Consider the following 21,395-nt stretch of genomic DNA (forward strand, 5'->3'; position numbering starts at 1 on the left):
TGGGTGGAAAGATAGGATTTTGTTTTTTCAAATTTATATGATGGGTGAAAAGATGAGGTGAGTGGGGAAATAGGACTGAGGGGTGGAAATAGCAGTACTCTTTATTTATTACTTGAGATATATAGCATCTTTGATCCAAGGTCTTAAATATCGGAGGTATCAGAAATATCGGAAGTCAAAAAACACGGAAATATCACAGGAAATATCAGGATATTATCGGTATCGGAAAAAATTGAATAAAAACCACGGAAATTGTAAGAAAAACTTGGAAATTTTTATTGAAACTTTGCAGGATGTTTATTTAGTCAATTATCTATTAGTTTATCACAAAAAATTGGAAGGAAATATATTGCATGATGGATTTAACTGATTTAAGTTGATTATATAGCGAGCTAGCAAACACCGTAAGTGTAGAAAATATGTAGTAATTAATGAAAGAAGATTAAACACACCATAATTATTTATATATAATGAATTACTACAATATTTTACACTTTATACATTGCATGGTAAGATACATGAATGACTTAGTACCACAGAGTTCCTATGAGGTTCAAAATTTTCACTATCTTCATCATCTCTATGTGTAGAGTAAGTATATTTTGAAGAGTAGTCATCAAATGATAAATCCCCAAAATAGTTTTGCATGTAATTGTTAACATGCCACCCATATGGATCCGAGATTGGTTGACGTTGTCCATAAGCAAAATCATTTGAAGATTGAGTCTCGGATTCTTTCCATGAGTCGCTTGATTCCATCCCAACAGGAATGGGATATGAAGGGTAGGGAAATGATTAGTTATGAGTATAACCATAGTTACTACTCATCTCATGTGAAAATTTGTTTTTTGCAAAAAGAATTCAAAACAAAACCATGTATATATATATATATATATATATATATATATTTTAGTATTTTCACAAAAACATAAGTGATATGGTGGTTAAGGCGTTGAAGGAGTAAAATGGTTTTCACAAATACCATGTATATAAATATTTTTGGGTTTCGTATCGGGATATTATCGATAATATCTCGATATATTGCCCAAATTATTCATAAAAATGTTGAAAATATCTTCCCGATATTATTGGGATAATATCGGGATAATATTGATATATTGACGATAACACTATGGTTAGTTGTTAAAATATCGGACCCCAAAAAATAAGATATTATCGGAATAATATCGAGGATATTATCGATATTTAATACCTTGCTTTGATCTACTATTTGAGATATTTACCATTTTGTGGGTCATATTGAGGAAGTTCGCCAAGTTTTTATTATGAGGCTAATTTTACAACAGATGTGACTAAAATGAATATTATCTTGATCAACCTACTTTCTAGTCTTACAATTGTCCTTCTAATGTTGTTTCCTCAGTTAATTTTGATGTTTAGGTCTTGGGTGTCCTATGGCTTTTAGGTTTAGTTTTGTGGAGTAAAACAAAATCAGTCCGTAAACCTGTTGCTTAATCACTCTTCATAATTTCCTCCAAAAAAAAAAACTTCATAATGTTCTAGAACCTTAGCAAAAAAACAAAAGTGAGCTGATTTTATCACCTTGACTTTTTTCTATTATTGTTATATATAAAAAAACAAAAGCCAGTCTCTGTTTTTTTTTTTTCTTTTCTTTTTGGTAAATAATGCCAAACTCTGTTTATTTGTTTTTCATGCCACTCTGTTTGGATAGCATTACTCTTTCATTTATGGCAGTTTAGATCTAGAGGGTCCGTTCTATTAACAAAAAAGCAAGGGGAAAAAAAACAAAAAAACTGTATCTTTAAAATGTTATTAAATACAAAATTAAAAAGAGAAAAAAGAATTAAGAAAAAAATTGACGAAGGCCAAATGCAGATTGCTCTCATCATTCTCTCCCCGGATCTGTGTTTTGTTTTTTCCCAAAATTCCATAAAGATAAAATAATATTATTTTCATTCCTGGCCTACCCACCATTTTTTTATTCCTTTTCCCCTTTGTTTTCCAATCCAATATCCAGTTTTTGAGGTTCAATCTGTATGCATTTTTTGTCAACGTTTGTTTCTCAATCTGTAAGGACCCCGTCTGGTTAGCTTATTTGGCTAATAATTTATAAATTTAAAATCTCCCAAATTGTTTGACTTGGCTCCTTTTTGTTTGATGCAGAGAAGAACCCCTTCTTGTTCGGATAAAGAACATCAAGTTTTGTTTTGTGTCGTATATTTCAATTTGTAAGAACCCATTTGAAGTCTTTGTTTTATCTGTCATGGGTTTTCCAATATAAATGTTGTTTACATTTGAATTTTTGTTAATTGAATCCATTGGATGCAGAGAAATTGCTGATAAAATGGCTGTTCTCAGATTGTAGCCCCCTTTCATGATTTGGGTCTGAATCATTAGAGGATGGAGATGTCTACCCAGCAAGATAATTCTGGTCCCAACAATGTTTCAGGTATAAATGTATTTTGGAATGATTTTCAATATATGAGAAGATGTATCCTGCAACTTCATTTAGACCTCTGACATTACATGATGAATAATAATGAAAAGTGATAAATTTTCCATGTGAAAGTATGATTCTTGGAATGAAAAAATGCTTTTGGTCAACATTTTATATTGGAACTTTCAAGTGCAAATACGATTTCATTTCTCAGCATCATGATGCTTCTCCATGCTTGCCAACCGTTATTGATGTACTTCTTGATATTAAACATATTTTTCTACAGTACGAAACTTGATGAAGTGATTGCAGTGTGTTGTACAATTGAATTTGTATTAGCAGTTCATTAGTTAATTGAACGCGTTGCATTTGTAGGATCAAGTTCTTGCCTATATGATCTCTTATGTTCAGACACACCGACTTGGAGATGCCCAAGTGACCGACGAGCACAATCTGGTACGCTATAGCCTTTTTATCAATTACTTGTTTTAAATCTGTTGTGTTCTGACTTGCCAAGCTTTTCTGTTTTCTGGATATGTTAGCATAGTTAGTGACACGTACAATTTACTCAAGTTAAGTTTCTTAAGGGTGCAGTACACCATTTGAAATAGATAGGACTCTGATATAAGGAATTATTTATAAACATACAGTATGAGTTGTTCCAAGGAACATTTCAAATCAGGCTGGTTGATGCAGTTAATTAAAAGTACGAAATGATATATAGATAGCTCAGGGATGATCCAATTTATTCATGTCTCAACTTTACCTTAGTGGAGACCATGTGAACGGAAAAAAGAAGAAAAGATAATATGTGCAAAGAATGTATGAGGCTCATATAGAAGGTTTACTGCGTCGATAGTTTAAGTGGGAATATGAGAGATGCATTCAGCCTCTAAAAAACTCGAGTGTTATAAATACCTCAAAATCATGTACCAGTTGAATTAATACATCCTGAAAATTGAGTTCTGCACCAGCAAGCTCTCTAGTCTACCTAATATACAAATGTTTTTATTTTTATTTTTTTATGTTTGTTATGTCTTTGTTTGTTGTGGATCTCCCTGTGACATTCTCGATAAGGGCATATTGTATCTTTTGTAACTCCTATAGCTCATTGAACAGGTCCACAAGAAAGGCTGGAGATTTTGTTGCATCAATCTGCCAATAGGTCCTGTGCAGATTGTGGATCTGTAGATCCAAAATGGGTGTAAGTATCATATTTGCATGAAGAGAAAATTTTATCATCGATCCTGCTTTTTTCAATAACTACTGAAGCAAACTTAATATGAAGTTATTTTGAACAAATAAAAGTTGTTTTAGTATCTCACCTGGTCATGTCTTTTCCTGTTCACTATGAGTTATGTTGCTAATTTTATATTTTTTCTTCATATTGAGTTGGATGAGATATGTAAATATCAGAATATGTTCTCATAAAAAAAAACTCTACTTAAGTGCAGCTTTGTTTGCATGAACTCAAACATGAATTTAACTAGTTTCCATATTCCAAAGCTCCTCTGCAACCAAATTCCAGTTTTCTACTTTCTTTGAAGCAGTTGGATTCTTTTGAGCCTAGAAATTATTAGTATCTTATGTTCTCTATCACGTGCTCAATAAATATTCAACATATGAGCAAATGCATGTCTGCTTTTGAAAGTTTCTGAAAGCTTCCAAAGTGATAACTAGTGATTATCTTTTAATTCATCTTTCTCCTCTGTTAGTCATTATCTTTTTATTGAGCTCAATGACTATGATATCTTTCTAGTGCTGCAATCGTTTTTACAACATTAATGCATGCATGCATGCTTATTTTTGTATGCAACAATAGTTCTGAAATTTTCTAAATGAAATAACCTCTTGTTTAAAATGTCTGCATCAACTACTTCTTCCTAGATGTCTGTAAGTCATGATTATCTTTGTCTCTTGCATTCTATTTTGACTGTAGCTATTGGTTATATCAGATCTTTAAGCTTTGGAGTATTTATTTGTATAAAGTGTTCTGGTGTACATAGAAGCCTGGGAGTGCATATCTCGAAGGTATGGCTCTGATCTATGTTTCTTAATAATAACCGATATGCAACCTTGTTTTGGCTTTATCTAAACATTGTATTGCGTGAAAATTTGATTATTGGAGAAATAAATGTTTTGTAAACATAAAAGAGTGACCCTGCGCATTTAGTTCCTGGATGTACAAGCCTCATCCCAACTGCATGGGTTGTCCCCTTGATGTGATCCCTTGTGGTATGGGTCTTTGGGGTTAATTTGGTTGAAGCAGGTTGGTCCCTGCTATGAACTTTGCTGCAAAAGCAGTTAGTGGATAGGGAAACCTACCTTAATGATAAAAGAATTTCATAAGTATATTCCTTGCATGTTTTCAGCCTTTTTAAAATGCTTCTTTTGAAATATCATTGGTTACTTTCCTACTTTGACCTCTCTCTCTGGGATATTCTAATCTGATCTGAAAATATGCTAGGTTGTATCAGTGAAGCTAGATGAATGGACAGATGAAGAAGTTGATATCTTGGCAAGTATGGGAGGAAACGTTGCTGTAAATAAGAAGTATGAAGCTTGCTTGCCAGAAAATATCAAAAAACCAAAACCAGATTCTTCTATAGAGGAGCGCTTTTATTTTATTAGGTAATGCTAAGTACAAAACTTTTCATAGTGCTGTATTCAAATCTGTACCATTCTAAATCAAAAATTTACTTCTTGAATTCTCAGGAGAAAATATGAGCTGTTAGACTTTTTAAACCCCAATGAAAATATGTCCTGTCCTTTTCCGCCTTCTCATAAGAAGTCACCTTCTAGCAATTCAACCAATAATTCTACCCAAGATAAGAAACAGTATGAGAAACAACCAACAAAACATCGTATTGGGCAGGCATTTCGTAACAGCTGGGGAAGAAAAGACTCTGAACATAAGACTTCGAAGAAGAGCATCTCAATGCCAATGGTAATGGCCTTTCTATTCAATCAGTGTTTTGTTTCATCATGTTATTTCTAAATTGCTTTGATACCCTTACTCTCTTTGGAGTGAGGTGCTTATGTGCTACTATGACATCCACATTGTTTCTGAAAAAACGTGTCAAGTTACATTTCTTTTTTTTCTTTAATTACATCTACAAAAGGCGTAGTCATTCAGAACTTTTAAATGTTTATAACTTTGGCATATGTGAGGTTTTCCTTATCTTTCCTTATAGTTTGATGATTTTCAATCTCCAAATTTGCACTGACTTGTCCTAAATATAGTGTATGCGTTCATGTTGAACTTTGATAAGTGCCATGCATATATAAAAGAAACTTTAAAAAGACAAGTATGTTTCAGATATTCCTGTGTAAAGAATATTATTATATTTGTTGAAATTTTTTGTTACTACAAAATAATTGTAAATTAGAGCTGTGATTACTCAAACACATACACAATCACCTGCACATGCACATATACTCATAGATTATTTCCCCATCAAAATGAAGGTACGGCATAATTGTAGTGCATGAGTTAGATACACATATATGCATGTGCAAAATCCATGCATGGCTTTAGTCTTCACTTCATGGTCCTAGTCATGATCAATTTCTATGCTTCCACATTGTTGTGAAGGGAAATAAGGAATTGATTTGACAAAAAGGAAAATATTCTTCTTTAAATTTGAACCAGAACTTTTAATTGATGACAAACAAAAAGGAGGAAAGTATAAGACTAATTAGAATTTCTTGTATAGATTTTAAATTTTTGTTCATATGGGTAGTATCTTACTGCTTCAAGTGTACATTATAGGCAGGTATGGTTGAATTTGTTGGATTAGTTAAGGTGAATGTGGTTAGAGGAACCAACCTAGTTGTACGGGATGTGATGACTAGTGACCCCTACGTCATCCTGGCATTGGGTCACCAAGTAAGTCTCTTCTACTTAAGCTGTTATGGATGAGATGAATTCAACTTTTTCATAAACTCATAATGCAATGTTCCTTGAATATTTGTTGCAGTCAGTGAAGACACGTGTTATAAAAAACAACTTAAATCCAGTATGGAATGAGAGCCTGATGCTGTCAATTCCTGAACACATTCCTCCTCTAAAAGTGGTAAGTTATACTCTGAAAATAGTTTCTCTGTTTTTCACTTGATTTATCATTAATAATATAGACAGTAGTGTTGTATCACAAGAATTCCCTTGCTATTGATTATGATGTTTAAGTGCTTTGCATCTTGCTTTTCAATAAAATTTCTGAAGTTATTATTTGGATGATAACATTCAGCTGGTGTATGACAAAGATACATTCACAACTGATGATTTTATGGGTGAGGCTGAAATTGACATTCAACCTCTGGTGAGTGCTGCCATAGCCTATGAGAAGTCCATGATCAATGAGCCGATGCAGCTTGGAAAGTGGGTAGCCAGCAAAGAAAATACACTGGTAAAAGACGGTGTCATCAACCTAGTAGATGGGAAAGTAAGACAGCAAATCACTCTCAGGCTGCAGAATGTTGAGAGGGGTGTACTGGAGATTGAGCTTGAATGTGTTCCTCTTAATCAATAGCTGGAATAGAAAGTTAAGGAAATGAAACTCAGGTGGCCATTATGATTCTGAGGTCACCATGATAGATGTATGTTATATTGTAGAAGTCATTGTATTGATAGCCGTGTCAAGCAAGTCTTGGCTGTATATTACTCTAGTTTTTTTTTTTTTTCCTTTTTTATGTGTAGATCAGAAGTTTAGGAAAATTTCAAAACATTAATTTTTAACTCCCAGTGATGGATTTGATTTTTATTTTCTATAAAATTTCAAAACGTTGTTCAGTTTGGGGAAATTGGAAATTTATCAATCGACATTTACTTGACTTGAAGTTAGTAAATCGAGGTTGGGGATTCAGTCATTGCTCTGGCATTTGGTAATTCTCTCTTAAAAAGTAAGTATTCTGAATACAAGCCGACTGCTTCAGGTCGAACCATAGGTGGATCATTTTTACTCTCCGGTAGAAGTTCCTCCCCCTAAGAACTGATCGGCATGCTGACTTGCTCATTTGGTTTAGTGATTAAATTTGCTTATATTTTTGGTTAACTCTTGAATTTGGGGCGCCCAAAACTCGAGATTTTAAACCTAAAATCTAAAACCGAGAATTTGGGACTGGCTTAAAACCTAGACAAGGAGTAAGGGAAGAACATGATGCAAAACAGAAGAAAAGAAAACCAGTGCACATGCTGACCATGATTAGATAAACTAACCAATATTGTATCAACGTACTTGAAATGAAGAACTTCCAGCAAATTTAAATCAATATTGTATCCAAAATAGTGAAGACTCGAACCATGAGATGAATACAAGTGGTTCCATTCCAAGAACACCCTTTTTCGTGTCCCAATAGTTTGTAAGGAAAGCATAGTAACATTAGGGAAAGAAAAAATTGAAATGTTGTACTACTAGTTGAATATCTGGGAAAGGATTGAAATGTTGACATGAGGTGCCCCTGATTTTATCCAGGATGTCCTTTTTCACAATGGTTTTGTTATGCGGGATTAGGTGTTACATCCCCATGCATGCTTGCAATTGATTGATTAATAAAGTTTTTTCCTTCGTACCGTCAAGGTTCTCATTTACAATATTTCTGTCATAATAATAATTTCAAGAACAGCATCTCTAGGCATATACCAGGTATTACCCTGCTTTCTAAACTTCCTTTTAACTTCTAAATTTTTCTGTAGTAATGGTAAAAGTTTAAAGATATTTACAAATTGAATCCTCCACTTTCTGGAAGTAGTAGAGGATAAAATGGAAAGCAATATTCAACAGTTGTTTTGTTCCCTAAAAAGGTCTATACTTACCTATTGTAATGGAATTGGAATTTGGATCCTATCCTTATCTAAGGCAATCCTTGGTTTCTAATCTAAGTCGTCTATTAGAAATCCATAGGTTATGATTTACTAACTAATGAATTATATCAAGCATGGAGGCTGTCACAGTAAAAAAGAATTGTATCAGGTAGGAGAGGGGTTAGATGGCACAGCTTACTCTGGTTTGCTGAGACGTTCTTTTCGTTTCGAACAATCAACTTCAAGTCACAGAAGAGAAATTTCAGCCTCACAATTAGGCTCACCGTATAACAAATTAGGACTCAGAAGGTACATTGATGAAAGTAATTAGATAAGCAATACCAGAGAATTATGCTCATCTTCTTGTCTTTAGAAACAGAAGTCTATAACTTTTCATTCTTTTCTTTTTCCTTTTTGAAAATAACTGTTCTCCCACTTATACACTCTCCCTTCAATTGTAAAAGGTTACCAGATGAGCCATTGGGATTTAAAGAAAAACAAAACTTTCTTCACTTAGATAATCACAATCAGATTTACAAGAAACAGTGCTCCTAAGTTTGGCTATATTTATTTCAACAACTAAACTAGTTTGACAAATGTGTGAGATACAATCAAAAGCTTTGTTTTATTTTCAACAATGGAGCCCTATGTGAATTGTGATTAAGCTTCTACACTGCTACAAGAATTGGACTTCTAACGCTATGAGTACCATCCGTCCAGACCAGCGACGCAGATACATGTGATCCTTCTGGTATGCCTCTTCCAACCACGGTCACATCGAAGGTCTTCTCCTCATTCAAGGACATGAAGGAAAGAACATCAGGCACAACTTTGATGTCAACTTCGGAACTTGAGAGGATATTTGCCTTGTAAGTGGAGTTTGTAAGGCCAACATTTTTAACTGTTCTATGAAAATTGATCGTAAATGAAGTGCTCGGTTTAACATTGGCAGCCAGTGAAGGGTAATTGAGATCCTTTGGTGATACTTTGGCGGACCCTGCAGGGCAAGAGCTGCTATCTCCGGATATAAGTCTAACGCTCCCCTCATCCAAGACCGAGCAGAGAAACTTAATGTAATCCTCTTTAGAAGCTTCAAACACAAGGCCGGGGTTAATAGCCTTTAGAGGATTGATATGTCCAGATCCATAAGCAAATTCAGCAGGGGAAGTTTTGGTATCATTCACGGTCCATGCAGTAGTCATGATGGATGATTTGATGGCTGCAGGAGACCAGTCAGGGTGGAATGTCTTAATATATGCAGCTACACCAGCAACATGCGGGCAAGACATGGAGGTTCCAGATAGTATACTGTATTTTACACGCCTTTCATCTGCAGTGCTACTTGTGATAGGAGCAAGAGGCGAATACGCAGCCAAAATATCTATCCCTGGGGCACTTATATCGGGCTTAATAATTTCAGGTACAATTTGATTAGGTCCTCGTGAAGAGAAGGAAGCAACAACAGGTGCACCATCATCTTTTATGGCTTCACTTTTTAGTATGTTGGCTCGAGGACGTTTGGTGGATTTGAGGTAGGACTTGACCACATCATAGTCTTGGCTGACTAAACCAGATGCAGGTAGTGGGTCAACAAAAGCAACATCAGGTTTGGAAGTGTTCAAAATTGAACCTAGTGCACCAGCTTGATGAGCCTCAGCATTGCCACCAGCCAGATCACATAGCACAATCTTTCCCTTAACTAAATTGGCGTCTAGGCAACCGGCTACACATTGCCTTGCATCGGAGTCAACGCATTGACTTGAAGCATCTTTTCCATATACCAACGGAAAACTTGTTCCATTTAACTCGAAAGAGTTAACTGAACTCCCAACAATTGTCTTTCCATTTCCAAGAACAATCTTGTCAATGATTCGACGATCAGTGCTACTCGCTGCAACCGCGAGCATCCATGGTGCCACACTTGATACGCTGCCCGCTTCAGGACCACTGTTGCCTGCAGATTGTAAGGTTAGTATCCCTTTCTCCATTGCATGAAAAGCACCGATTGCTATAGGATCCTGCTGGAAAGGAGCTGAACTTCCGGCTCCAATTGAAATTGTAATGATGTCAACTCCATCAGCGATAGCATCATCAAAACCTTTCATTATCGCCTCTGTAGGGCAACCTGCAACACTGCAGACTTTATATGCAGCAATTCTCGCTGAGGGAACTCCACCTCTTGCTGTACCTTGTGCTAGTCCATAAAAGCTCACATCCTTTACGGGGTTTCCTGCAGCGGTTGAGGCAGTGTGAGTTCCATGACCAACTGCATCACTTGCGCCAGCATCAGTGTAATACCGAGCTCCAATGATCTTGTTGTTGCAAGTGAAATTTTGGCCACCTTTACAAACACCTTTCCATTTCTTGGGAGCTGGACCAAAACCTTCATCATTAAAGCTCTCTGAGTCAGGCGAGATTCCACTGTCAATCACACCAATAATAGTATTACTCTCGACAGTAGCGTTTCGTTTGGCTGTCTGATTGAGACCAAGAAAGTCCCAAGATCTTGTTGTTTGAAGTTGGAATGTTCTGCTTGGAAAGACAGAGACAACTTCCTTCAAGCCAGCAAGCCTTTCTCTTTCTTGCTCAGTGAGCTTGGCAGCAAATCCATTGAAGCTCCTTTTGTAGCTTGTGAGCAAGAAATTTGCAGCCGAAGTTTTCTGTACGACTCTTTCTAGTATACCAATTTGGTTAGACAATGGGGAGAACAAATCATCATGAGGAAGTGACCCCAGGTACACAATATATGTCTTTCTATCTTCCGAATCAATGGCTTTGCACGATAAGCTCGTAGCGAAAACGAGAATGGAGAAAGCATAAGAAAACAGGAGAGCTCCATGCTTAGCCATTGTTCAATGCTACAAAACAGTGCAGGTCAAGAGTACTTTATAGTGAGATGAAGGACACAAAAATCGCATCTCCATTAAAAATCCTGATTTTATTTCCTCTCTCATCTCCATTAAACATCCTGATTTTATTCCTTTAATAGTGAATTCATCTTTGGAATTGAGGTTATTCGTTGGCAAACTTTCCAAGTGGAGATAAGCTAATGCAAATCCCATATATGTTAACAACGATCCAATTCCTTTACCCGCAATTCATGATCCCAAGTCTCTGCATTTAGCCACAGTGGTAGTGCATTTACCCGCATTTCAGAGGAAGAATGAAGAGAGCGATAGGCAAGATGAGAGATGGAGATGAAGAGATTTTATTTATTTATTTTTTCTGTCAAAGGGACTTAACATCGTCAGTTAAATAAAAAAGGAAACATACTTATTGTAGCTGATATGGCATACTCACAAGCATTGGATCAGTTGAATGGTCCAGATTTTATGAAATGCGGGTAAATGCACTATGGTTAAATGCAGAGGCTCGAGATCCATGTTAACATATCTGGATTTGACTCTCCTGAAGTACGTTACAGGCAAATTAATTTATTTCCATGTAGGATGCAAAAAAATTTAAACATTCCAAATATTCAGATTCTATACATATCCGGCTTATGTGTAGTTTTGAATATTCAGATTCTATGTAATAAAAAAGAATGCACAGATAGACGTCAACTAACTATCACCAAGAAGAAGGTCAGGTTCAAACAATTGGTGCTTTGTTGTGAAGATCCTTTTATTATTCTTTGCAAAAATCCATAATTTAATTAGTATATCATCCCTTCTTCCATGTAATTATTTTCACTATTAATCCTAAATATTCAAAATGACAATATTTCGTCTAAAATCCCGAGATTTTGCATTTAGGTCCCATATATTTACCCGCATTTCATTAAATCTAAGCCACTCAAATATACCTAAAATAAGGATGATCATAGAAAATGTTGAAATAGTCTTACCCTTTCAGTCATTTAATTTTATCGAAATGATATAATGCGATTTTATGAAAAGGTTACTTTTTGTGGTTATTTTTGTTCATATCTAAAATCTATACCAAAATCAAATATATAAAATTTAATAAATTTGTGAGGTTACACAAGTAGACATATGTGGATCAGAATTCTCATTACTTCATACTGTTCCATACAATCATACAATATGCTTAGGTTACTCACTAAGCAATGATAGTGGAAGCCTGTAAATAATTTGTTTCACCAGGAAGGCGAGCTGCTGTTATTTTACTATTCTTTTTCTTTCCTTAACTGTACATGCATATCTCTCTATGTTCTTTTTCAAGGAATGACACATAGGATTTGATGCAAGAGCCAGGTCTGGAAATATCATGATTTAGGAGTTGTGAAAACATGCACATCACATAATAAAACGGTGAGAGATTATGAAAGCAGCCGTAGATTCTACGAAACCAAATGTCAAAAGTTGAGCTGTCAAACCAAGTTTTAGGAACTTGTTTGAGTCCATAGAAAGCCGTCAAATTTAATTAGAAAAATTAGGTATTAGACATAACTATCCTTACTAATTAGTATTTGAGACAAGCAATATTTCTGTTTGGGTTTTAATACCTAGGAATGAAATTTTGTTTTGGATTTTGCCAAAGAGGAGATCCAAATCCGTTGGCCCACCTTACATTAATCATTGAAAAGATAAATATACCCTTTTTGGTATAATTATAATTATATAGTGTGTTAAAATGAAAGCTCCTAATTTATTTTGGTATTTTACATACCAAATTTAGTGCAATTGGGTCAATATACACTTCCTCTTTTAGATTATCATGTAAAACAACACTTTGGACATCTAAAGTAGAGGTGTCAAACGAGTTGTGCTAGGCCGGCCTACCCTGTTTAGAGTGGGCCCATTTAATAAACGGGCCGTGCCTGGCCCGCCCATATGGACTCAAGCCGTGCTCATGCTGGGCCACTAAACAAGCCGATATGGGCCCACGCCAAATTTGACTTATGTATTGCATTTTTTTGTAATTTTTTTTACAACTTCATTTAAATATTTTTTACAATTATGTATATACTAATAAGATTTATTATTTGTTAAAAAAAAAAAAAGTGGTCAATAACTTTATTTAAAGTACATTTAAATAGAAAATTGCTAGATTATTGTTTGGGTTTTAAAAATTAAAACTTGAAAAATAAAATTATAATTTTTTATATATAAATAAAACATTAATTTTTAATATATATTATTAGAGAAAAGAAATATACTCGAATTTAAGATATATATGTAATAATATTATGTATTATTTTTCTCTAAAACAAGTATAATTTAATAAATGAGCTTTAAATGGGCCGGCTATTGGATTTTGGGCCTGCATGGCCCACGATGGCCCATGGGCTTAGCCATTAGACCTAATTACCTCATCCCGGCATGGCCTAAAGATACAAAACGTTCCATGCCGGGCCTTACTTAAGCAGACCGTGTTCGAGCCCAGTTCGTTTTGATCTTATTAATTAACAATTGCTAAAGTAATATATCAATATGGATAATGCCCTTCAAGTTGAAGGAAAATGTTTCCTAACTATTTAAAGCGGATAAGTAGAATACTTTGGATAGAGAGACTGTTGTCATTGATGCTTAATAGAAATAATAGAGCGTTGTCTGTATGACAATTAATATGATGAGAAAGAGAAATTTTTATATGTTCCGGGTACTCCACGTGGCTGGTGTACCATTCAATAAACGTAGGACATGTGGAATTATTGTCCAACTTACTGCATTTCTTTGTATTACATGTGGTAGGCTGCATTGGAAATATTCCATATGTTCTCCGTCTATTGGATGGTACACCAGCCACATGGTGTACCCGGAACACCCAAAAATTACTTGCTACAATGAGAGAAATAATTGCCCAAGGCGAGTGGATATATTTTGCTTCGAATTTCCTTCCATTTGTTCCAGGGATTTTGGTAGAATTTTGTTGAGATCATCACAAACCTCAACAAAACTACTGCTTTTTATATCAACCCCCTTTCCAATTCTATTAAAGAGAGTAGCCACTTGTTCTTCCTCACAAAGGCCATGTTCAACGATGCCATTCTCCACTAGCAGCTTCACATCCCTTGGGGTATTCACTAAGCAATCCATGAACAAAAAACATTCACTTAGAGCAGCTCCAGCGCTCACCCAAAATCGAGCAAAAGGCCCCCTAAGGCAACCCAAGATAGCTCCAACGCACAAGGCTGGCCCTGGCAATAGCTGGGTCCCACGAGCCTAGGCAAGCCCACGGGGAAATTCAGCCCGAGCTGCTACTTGGGCAGAATGATGCAATGCTGATGTCATAATGACGTCAGAAACCAAAAAAATTTGAAAAAAAATGGAAAAAAAGGAAAAAAAAAAACCAAAAATTTCAGAATTTTTGTTAATAAATACCTAGGCATATTCGTTACTTCTCACACCAAAAACTCTATACAAATTCATCTCCTCATATCTCAAAATTAATGGTTTAAAGTATAAAAAAATAGGAAATAAAGTACAATGAATAGTATTTACCTTAGACTTGCCCTAGACTTAGCCCTCATGGGTGGAACCACAAATGGCAAGGCTGACACTATTCACGTGAATAGTGGCAGCCCTTGCTTGCCCTTGCCCTAGACTTAGCCCTTATGGGTGGAGATGCTCTTATGTAAGTCTCGTCCTTGTAGTGGCATTGCTCATATGCAATCGCATTTTAATGAACACCTCTGCAAAATCGTTGATTCTCAACTTTGGAATCGTAAGAATCCCATGATAACGATCAAATTGAATTTCAAATAAGCTTTGATTTCGGCCCACTTGAAATTTGAGACCTGCTTGATTTAACTCGGTCATACTGGGTGGACATGAAAGTGTAACGTGGTAGCAGAATACATATTCTAATTTCCTCCGAGTCTTCCCTTTCTCTTAACTTTTGAAATTGCATTCTGTAGTTGTGAGTTCTTATAAGATCAACAAAATGATGTCTTTCTCTGCCAGAAAAAAGTTCTTCAATCTCCTTCAATTCTTCTTTGGTCTTCTCGCCATATTTTTTGAAATTGAGTAAAAGGTACGAGAGAGAAATTATTGAAAGCTTATCAGTAGATTCAAAATAATTGTTTGCATCGAAGAGATCGTCGAGAATGAAAAGTGGTAGCTGATTTTCAAGCATCCACAGGTCAGACAATACATCACAGACCCTCCATGGTTTATTGCATATGCAGTCTTCTTCATTTCGGAATCTTCGGAAACTCGACTTCACCAAGAGCTCAAATATGAAGGCAGCATATACTAGAACCATTTCTACAAACTGATTGCTGGTAAAGACAATGGCTTCTTCATCAGAACTTCTCAGTTTTTGTTCTTGCTTCTTTACTTTCTCTAGATAATCCTCCATGCTTAGTTGGCTTCTTTCTAGAAAATCCCGTAGGTACCTCTTGTTGTGAACCTCCATGACCTTTAAGCGTTCATTTCCATGGTGAAGTAGGCCAATAGAGACTACGTGAGGTGTGAAGAATTTATCATCTCCCTGTCGTAGTCTCTCGAGAACTCTATAGATACACTGGGAAGGAGGCGAGGAAGACAAGTTATCCATGTCGAGTCGGCCCATCTAATAAACAGGCCGTGTCGGGCTTGCCCATTTAGGAAAATCATCAATCCCGGCCCAAGTCCACGGCCGAAGCCAATTTGGGCTCTGGCCGTGCCCATGCTGGGCCACTTAATGGGCCGATATGGGCCCACGCCAAACTTGACTTATGTATTGCATTTTGTTTTGTAATTTTTTTTTACAACTTCATTTAAATATTTTTTCTTTACAATTATGTATATACTAATAAGATTTATTATTTGTTAACAAAAAAAGAAAAGAAAAAGAAAAGAGGTCAATAACTTTATTTAAAGTACATTTAAATAGAAAATTACTAGATTATTGTTTGGGTTTTAAAAATTGAAAATTGAAAAAAAAAAATTCATTATTTTATATATAAAGAAAACATTAATTTTTAATATATATTATTAGAGAAAAGAAATGGACTTGAATTTAAGATATATATGTAATAATATTATGTATTATTTTTCTCTAAAATAAGTATAATTTAATAAATAGGGTTTAAAAACGGGCCGTCACAGCCTGGCCCATTGGACCTAATTACCTTGTCCCAGCACGACCCAAAGATACGGACCATGCCGTGCAGGGCCTTACTTAAGCGGGCTGTGCTCAGACCGATCCGGTTGATACCTCTAATCTAAAGGAACAACTCTGTCCCCAAGTGGGGCTAATTGAACCAAATATCCTGAAGCTGCTCACATCAGGAATAGAAACAAAACGCTTTCCCTATGGTGACTTGTGATATACAGATAGAGGAAATGATTTAGTTGCAGTTTAAGACGCATCAAACCAGAGCTTAATAGGCAAAGAAGCTCTTGATAGTAATGCATGGCTAGTCTTGTGCAACTTTATTTTTTTGTTTCCCTTTATAAGAACTACGTTTTTACGTTTAATCTCATTAGAATTTCGGAAGTTCAGTACTATACTCCCCACCTCCATCAGACCTAAGAAGATTTCAATAAAGGATTTAAACTCACAACACAGATTGAGCTCAAGGCTTGTGTTGCAAATGAAAAATACAAGGGTCCATATGGATGAAAGTATTTACAATAAGGAATTTTGACTTTTAGACTGAAATGGTAACTGAACTTTAGAAATTCTTAAGCTAATAAAATCCACATAATTTGATATACTCATGAGAGCCCTAATTTTTTCTAAAGGCAAATCCCTCATGTCTTGCTTTATTTCTGATTTTAACTAGCTTGATAAAGGTGTCACATAGAATCATAACATTTCTTTTGCTTTGCAACAATGAGGTTCTGAATATTGTACAAACAACGCAGTTGTGATCAAGCTGATACGCTGCTTATGACAATTGGACTTCTAACAATGCAGTTGTGACTTCCATCGTACCAACACAGCGATGCAGACACATGCGATCCCTCTGGCATATCTCTTCCATCAACGGTTACAGTGAAATTCTTCTCCTCATTCAAGGACTTGAAGGAAAGAACTTCAGGCACCACTTTGATATCAACTTTGGAATTTGTTGTAATCAATGCCTTGTAATTGGAGTTTGCAAGGCCAACATTCTTAACTCTTCTATGAAAGTTGATCGTAAACAATTTCATTGATGTAACATTAGCAGCCATTGAAGGGTAATTGAGATCCTTTGGTGATCCTTTGTCCGAGCCAGTAGGGCAAGTGCTCTTATCTCCCGAAATGAGTCTAATTTTTTCCTCATCCAACATCATGCAAAGGAACTTAATGTAATCTTCTTTAGAAGCTTCGTACACAAGACCAGGGTTTATAGCCTTTACAGGATTGAGATGTCCAGATCCATAAGCAAATTCACCAGGAGAAGTGCTGGTATCATTCATGGGCCAAGCTGTAGTCATAATAGCTGATTTTATGGCTGCTGGAGACCAATCCGGGTGGAACTCTTTAACATATGCAGCTACACCAGCAGCATGGGGGCAAGACATGGAGGTTCCAGATAGTACATTGTATTTTACACGCCTCTCGTCATAAGGGCTGGCCGAGATAGAAGCAATAGGTGAATATGCAGCCACAATATCTATCCCGGGGCCAGTTATATCTGGCTTCAGAATTTCTGGTACAATTCTATTAGGACCGCGTGAAGAGAAGGAAGCGACACGAGGTGCAGCAGGATCTTTTATGACTTCACTCTTTAGTATCTTGGCTCGAGGATTTATGGTGGAGTTGTGGTAGGACTTGGCCACAGCATACTCTCGGTTGTTTAAACCGGTCGCAGATAGTGGGACAACAGATGCAACATCTCTTGAATTGCTTAAAATTGCACCCTTTGCGCCAGCTCGATCAGCCTCAACATATCCACCGGACCAATCACATAGCACAATCTTTTCCTTAACTAAATCAGGGTCTAGGCAGCCTTCTAGACAATACCCAGCAAGGAATTCCGAGCATTGTTTTGAAGCATTTTTTCCATATATCAAAGGATAACTTGATTCATTTGATTCGAAAGAGTTTACTGAAATCCCAACTAGATTAGTTTCATTTCCAAGAACAGCCTTGGTAATGAATTTACGATCTATGCTACTTGCTGCAACCGTAAGAATCCACGGTGCCCCACTTGAGACAGTACCATTTCCAGGACCACTGTTGCCTGCAGATTGTACAGTTAGTATCCCTTTCTTCATTGCATGAAAAGCACCAATTGCTATAGGATCCGTTTCAAAAGACGTTGCAACAGTACGTCCAATTGAGATTGTAATGAGACTAACTCCATCATCAACACAATCGTCGAAAGCAGCCAAGAGATCAACCGAACTGCAACCTTGATTAGTGCAGACATTATACGCAGCAATTCTCCCAGCAGGAACTCCTCCTCTTGCAGTACCTCGGGCTAGTCCATAAAAGCTCACATCCTTTACAGCATTTCCTGCTGCCGTTGAGGCAGTGTGGCTTCCATGACCAATTTCATCCCTTGCAGACTTCTCTGATGTGTAAAACCGAGCTCCAATAATCTTGTTATTGCAAGTGAAATTTTGGCCACCTTGGCAAGCACCTTTCCATGTCTTGGGAGGAGGACCAAAACCATCATCTTTAAAGCTATCGGATTCAGGCCAAATTCCACTGTCAATCACAGCCATGACAACGTTGCTCTCAACCGTTTTGCTTCGAGGGATGCTCTCACTGAAGCCCATAAAGTCCCAAGATCTTGTTGTGTGAAGTTGGAAAGTTGTGCTTGGAAAGACAGAGACTACTTCCTTCATGTTAGCAAGCTTTTCTCTCTCTCGGTTGGTGAGCTTGGCAGCAAATCCATTTAAACTCCTTCCATAACTTCTCACCAACACATTTGCAGCAGAACTTCCCTGGACAACTCTTTCTAGTATACTAAGTTGGTGATACAATGGTGAGTAAAGCTCATCACTAGGAAGTGACCCCAAGTACACAATATGGACCTTTCTATCTTCTTCATCAATGGCTTTGCACAACAAGCTCATAGCCAGTGCAAGAATAGGAAAAGCATAAGAATACAAGAGAGCTCCATGCTTAGCCATAACTTTCGATGATCACATTCGTAACTGGTGATGAGTACTTATAAGAAAAAATGATTTAATTCCTTAACCCCTATTTCCAAGTTCATATAGGAAGCTATGCACATTTCATATGTACATAAACAGATTTGGATTACGCGGCTCCCTAACAATTTCTAAAGATGTTGCAAAAGACAAGATTTGCCTACTCCTCCTGCTCTATGTACAATTTGAGGCATGCAGTAACGGCACTCAACCCACATTTTGCACGTCAAACCCAGATTACGTGCTCAAATATGTCTTTCCATGTATGTAGGGTAGGATGACAGAGATTCAAGCATTTGAAGAAATTGTTTCAGATTTTACATATATTTGGCTCTGCTGCAATGTAGGAAAGTATCCATAGAAAGCCACAACCTAACTATCACCAAAATAAACATCATATGAAAACAATTCATTTTAAATTTTTTTAGTTGTCCAACAATCAATAAAATTTATTATGATGTTTTGGCCTTGCCAGTTCCAATTTAATTGGAATTGCACACATGATCACATCTTAAGCTGTCAACCTAAATAGAGTTATCTAAACTGCCTCCTAATCCTCTTCATTAGCTAGGCTCTCCTCAAAACACTTCATATTCATCAAAATTATTTGAAAAAAAGTGAATCCTCTGTTTTCTTAAACTGTCGAGTTGCCAGGAAATTAAGAAAACTAACAAAAGAATAATAACCTCATGCCCTAACAAAAATAACAATGCAATGTTATGACTTTCATAGTGATAGATGCCGTAGAGCCAAAAGACAAAAGACTGACAAAAAAAAAACACATAGATTTTTTATGGAAGAAACTCTTATTTGTAGGGAAGTGGTCCAGTGGAAGAGAGAGTTTGCCTGGTTCTCACGTCTCAGTGATACTATCTTTGGTTGGTTGCAGAAAAATGTAGGAAAAGAGAAAAAAAGGGAAATCAAGTTCCGACTATTTTTTTTAAAGGATGTTGTGAAAGTTGAGATGATTTATCGTCAGGCGAGAGAAGAAAAACTATAATTAAATTGAACAAACTATAATAAAGAATTTAACATTGAAGCACAATTTGAATTAAACTAACAATTTGAATTTACCAATTAGACTGCAAGGCTGAAACTAATTAGTTTCAACTCTTCCCAACTTCCAAACTAACAATAACCACTCAAACTAATCTTGCTGCCGTAAGCTCTGTTGCATTATTGATGAACTCCTACAGTAAGCCTCTGTCATAAACAATAAGTTTGTCACGAAGAAAACGAAATCAAGCAGTTAGTAAACTGCCAAGGAGTTCGTAAGAAGTGGATACAAACTGAACATCATGATTTTTGCTTATAATTCTGTCACACACAAAAGAATAATCAGCGTATCTGTGCTCTTTCCATGAGTGAAACATAAAATGGACCATGACTGAAATATTGTCACACTGAAGTTCAGGATCAAATTTTTATGTTGTTATTTTGAGATCTGTTCGGGTATGTTTTGGGTTTCCTTGTTCAGGAAGGGTTTGGAAATGGACCAGGATCAAAGTGAGATGCAGTTTGAGAAATAGGAAATGGTGATCTGAGTAATCTTGCCTTACAAGCATATACAGAAGACTTGTCAGTAGAACTAGTAGAAGGACCAAATAAAAAGAAACGTTCGACTAATAGTACCTGCAGAAACAAATGGTTATGTTGTTAGGGCATAAAGACCACTTTTACTCAGGTGTGGCTTGTTTTTGTGCCTAACACGTAAACAATTCTTATTGAGTTAAATGGAGCACACAATTTCAATTGTGCCAGAAGAAAAGATGAACACACAATTAAAATGTGCCAGAAGAATTTTTTTTTTTTGTTACTACACAGAACTGATTGGCAGGCAGTGAATTGGAAGCTCTAGAAGGGACATGTAACACATTGGGAGGGTGCCTATACCTTGAAAAGCAGAATTATCGTGATGTTATTGGCAGTAATATGACCAGCCACGTACATATCTGACGTTAAACTTCCTCTTCAAGCAAGATGAGTTGTTTTTAGTAAGAAACAGATCCAAATTTGGTTTTAAGTTCTTGAAAAATTACCAGGAAGATTAGGTCCAGATGCCATCAAAATTCAAACAGGATCACCTTCTTCACCAAGAAACTAAAGCTCTATCGGTTTGTTCAGTGATGTTATACTCTGTAGTCAGCATAGAAGTTGCATAATGCTGGTTCTGTTTATTAAGTGCTTCTAT

General features: G+C 36.2%; 3 protein-coding genes and 1 pseudogene across 4 annotated transcripts; 1 reads left to right on the forward strand and 3 right to left on the reverse strand.

The window, feature by feature from the left end:
• Window positions 1-1,718: 1,718 nt before the first annotated feature.
• Window positions 1,719-7,211, forward strand: LOC110772619 (Calcium-dependent ARF-type GTPase activating protein family). 2 transcript variants are annotated; one of them, XM_088249570.1, is made up of 11 exons: window positions 1,719-2,051; window positions 2,146-2,210; window positions 2,341-2,431; window positions 2,795-2,875; window positions 3,539-3,623; window positions 4,375-4,450; window positions 4,887-5,050; window positions 5,135-5,366; window positions 6,192-6,308; window positions 6,400-6,495; window positions 6,670-7,211. In XM_088249570.1, exons 3-11 carry the CDS (start codon window positions 2,383-2,385, stop codon window positions 6,949-6,951), a joined length of 1,182 nt encoding a protein of 393 aa, XP_088105696.1. In that variant the 5' UTR covers window positions 1,719-2,051; window positions 2,146-2,210; window positions 2,341-2,382; the 3' UTR covers window positions 6,952-7,211. The 2 variants fall into 2 exon arrangements, with proteins under 2 accessions (XP_088105696.1, XP_021832765.2); XM_021977073.2 differs by having other exon boundaries at window positions 1,720-2,051; window positions 2,311-2,431.
• Window positions 7,212-8,890: 1,679 nt separating this feature from the next.
• Window positions 8,891-11,071, reverse strand: LOC110772606 (subtilisin-like protease SBT4.13). Its single transcript, XM_021977062.2, has one exon. The coding sequence runs from the start codon at window positions 11,069-11,071 to the stop codon at window positions 8,891-8,893; it is 2,181 nt and encodes a 726-aa protein (XP_021832754.2).
• Window positions 11,072-14,885: 3,814 nt separating this feature from the next.
• On the reverse strand, window positions 14,886-15,686 carry LOC110772608 (UPF0481 protein At3g47200-like). Its single transcript, XM_021977064.2, has one exon. It carries the CDS (start codon window positions 15,684-15,686, stop codon window positions 14,886-14,888), a length of 801 nt encoding a protein of 266 aa, XP_021832756.2.
• Window positions 15,687-16,812: 1,126 nt separating this feature from the next.
• LOC110772609 (subtilisin-like protease SBT4.3 pseudogene) lies at window positions 16,813-19,212 on the reverse strand (annotated as a pseudogene).
• Between the last annotated feature and the right edge of the window lie 2,183 nt (window positions 19,213-21,395).

The sequence above is a fragment of the Prunus avium genome, chromosome 2, assembly GCF_965620075.1.
Source record: "Prunus avium chromosome 2, drPruAviu1.hap1.1, whole genome shotgun sequence".
Classification (NCBI taxonomy): domain Eukaryota; kingdom Viridiplantae; phylum Streptophyta; class Magnoliopsida; order Rosales; family Rosaceae; genus Prunus; species Prunus avium.

What these genes read in the sequence shown, in the direction of transcription:
- LOC110772606 (XM_021977062.2), bottom strand. Translation starts at nt 11,071, where the DNA reads ATGGCTAAGCATGGAGCTCTCCTGTTTTCTTATGCTTTCTCCATTCTC.
- LOC110772619 (XM_088249570.1), top strand. Translation starts at nt 2,383, where the DNA reads ATGGAGATGTCTACCCAGCAAGATAATTCTGGTCCCAACAATGTTTCA. An exon ending in TGGTCCCAACAATGTTTCAG is followed by an intron (nt 2,432 to 2,794) that starts GTATAAATGTAT and finishes TTGCATTTGTAG; the next exon opens with GATCAAGTTCTTGCCTATAT. An exon ending in TGACCGACGAGCACAATCTG is followed by an intron (nt 2,876 to 3,538) that starts GTACGCTATAGC and finishes CTCATTGAACAG; the next exon opens with GTCCACAAGAAAGGCTGGAG.
- LOC110772608 (XM_021977064.2), bottom strand. Translation starts at nt 15,686, where the DNA reads ATGGATAACTTGTCTTCCTCGCCTCCTTCCCAGTGTATCTATAGAGTT.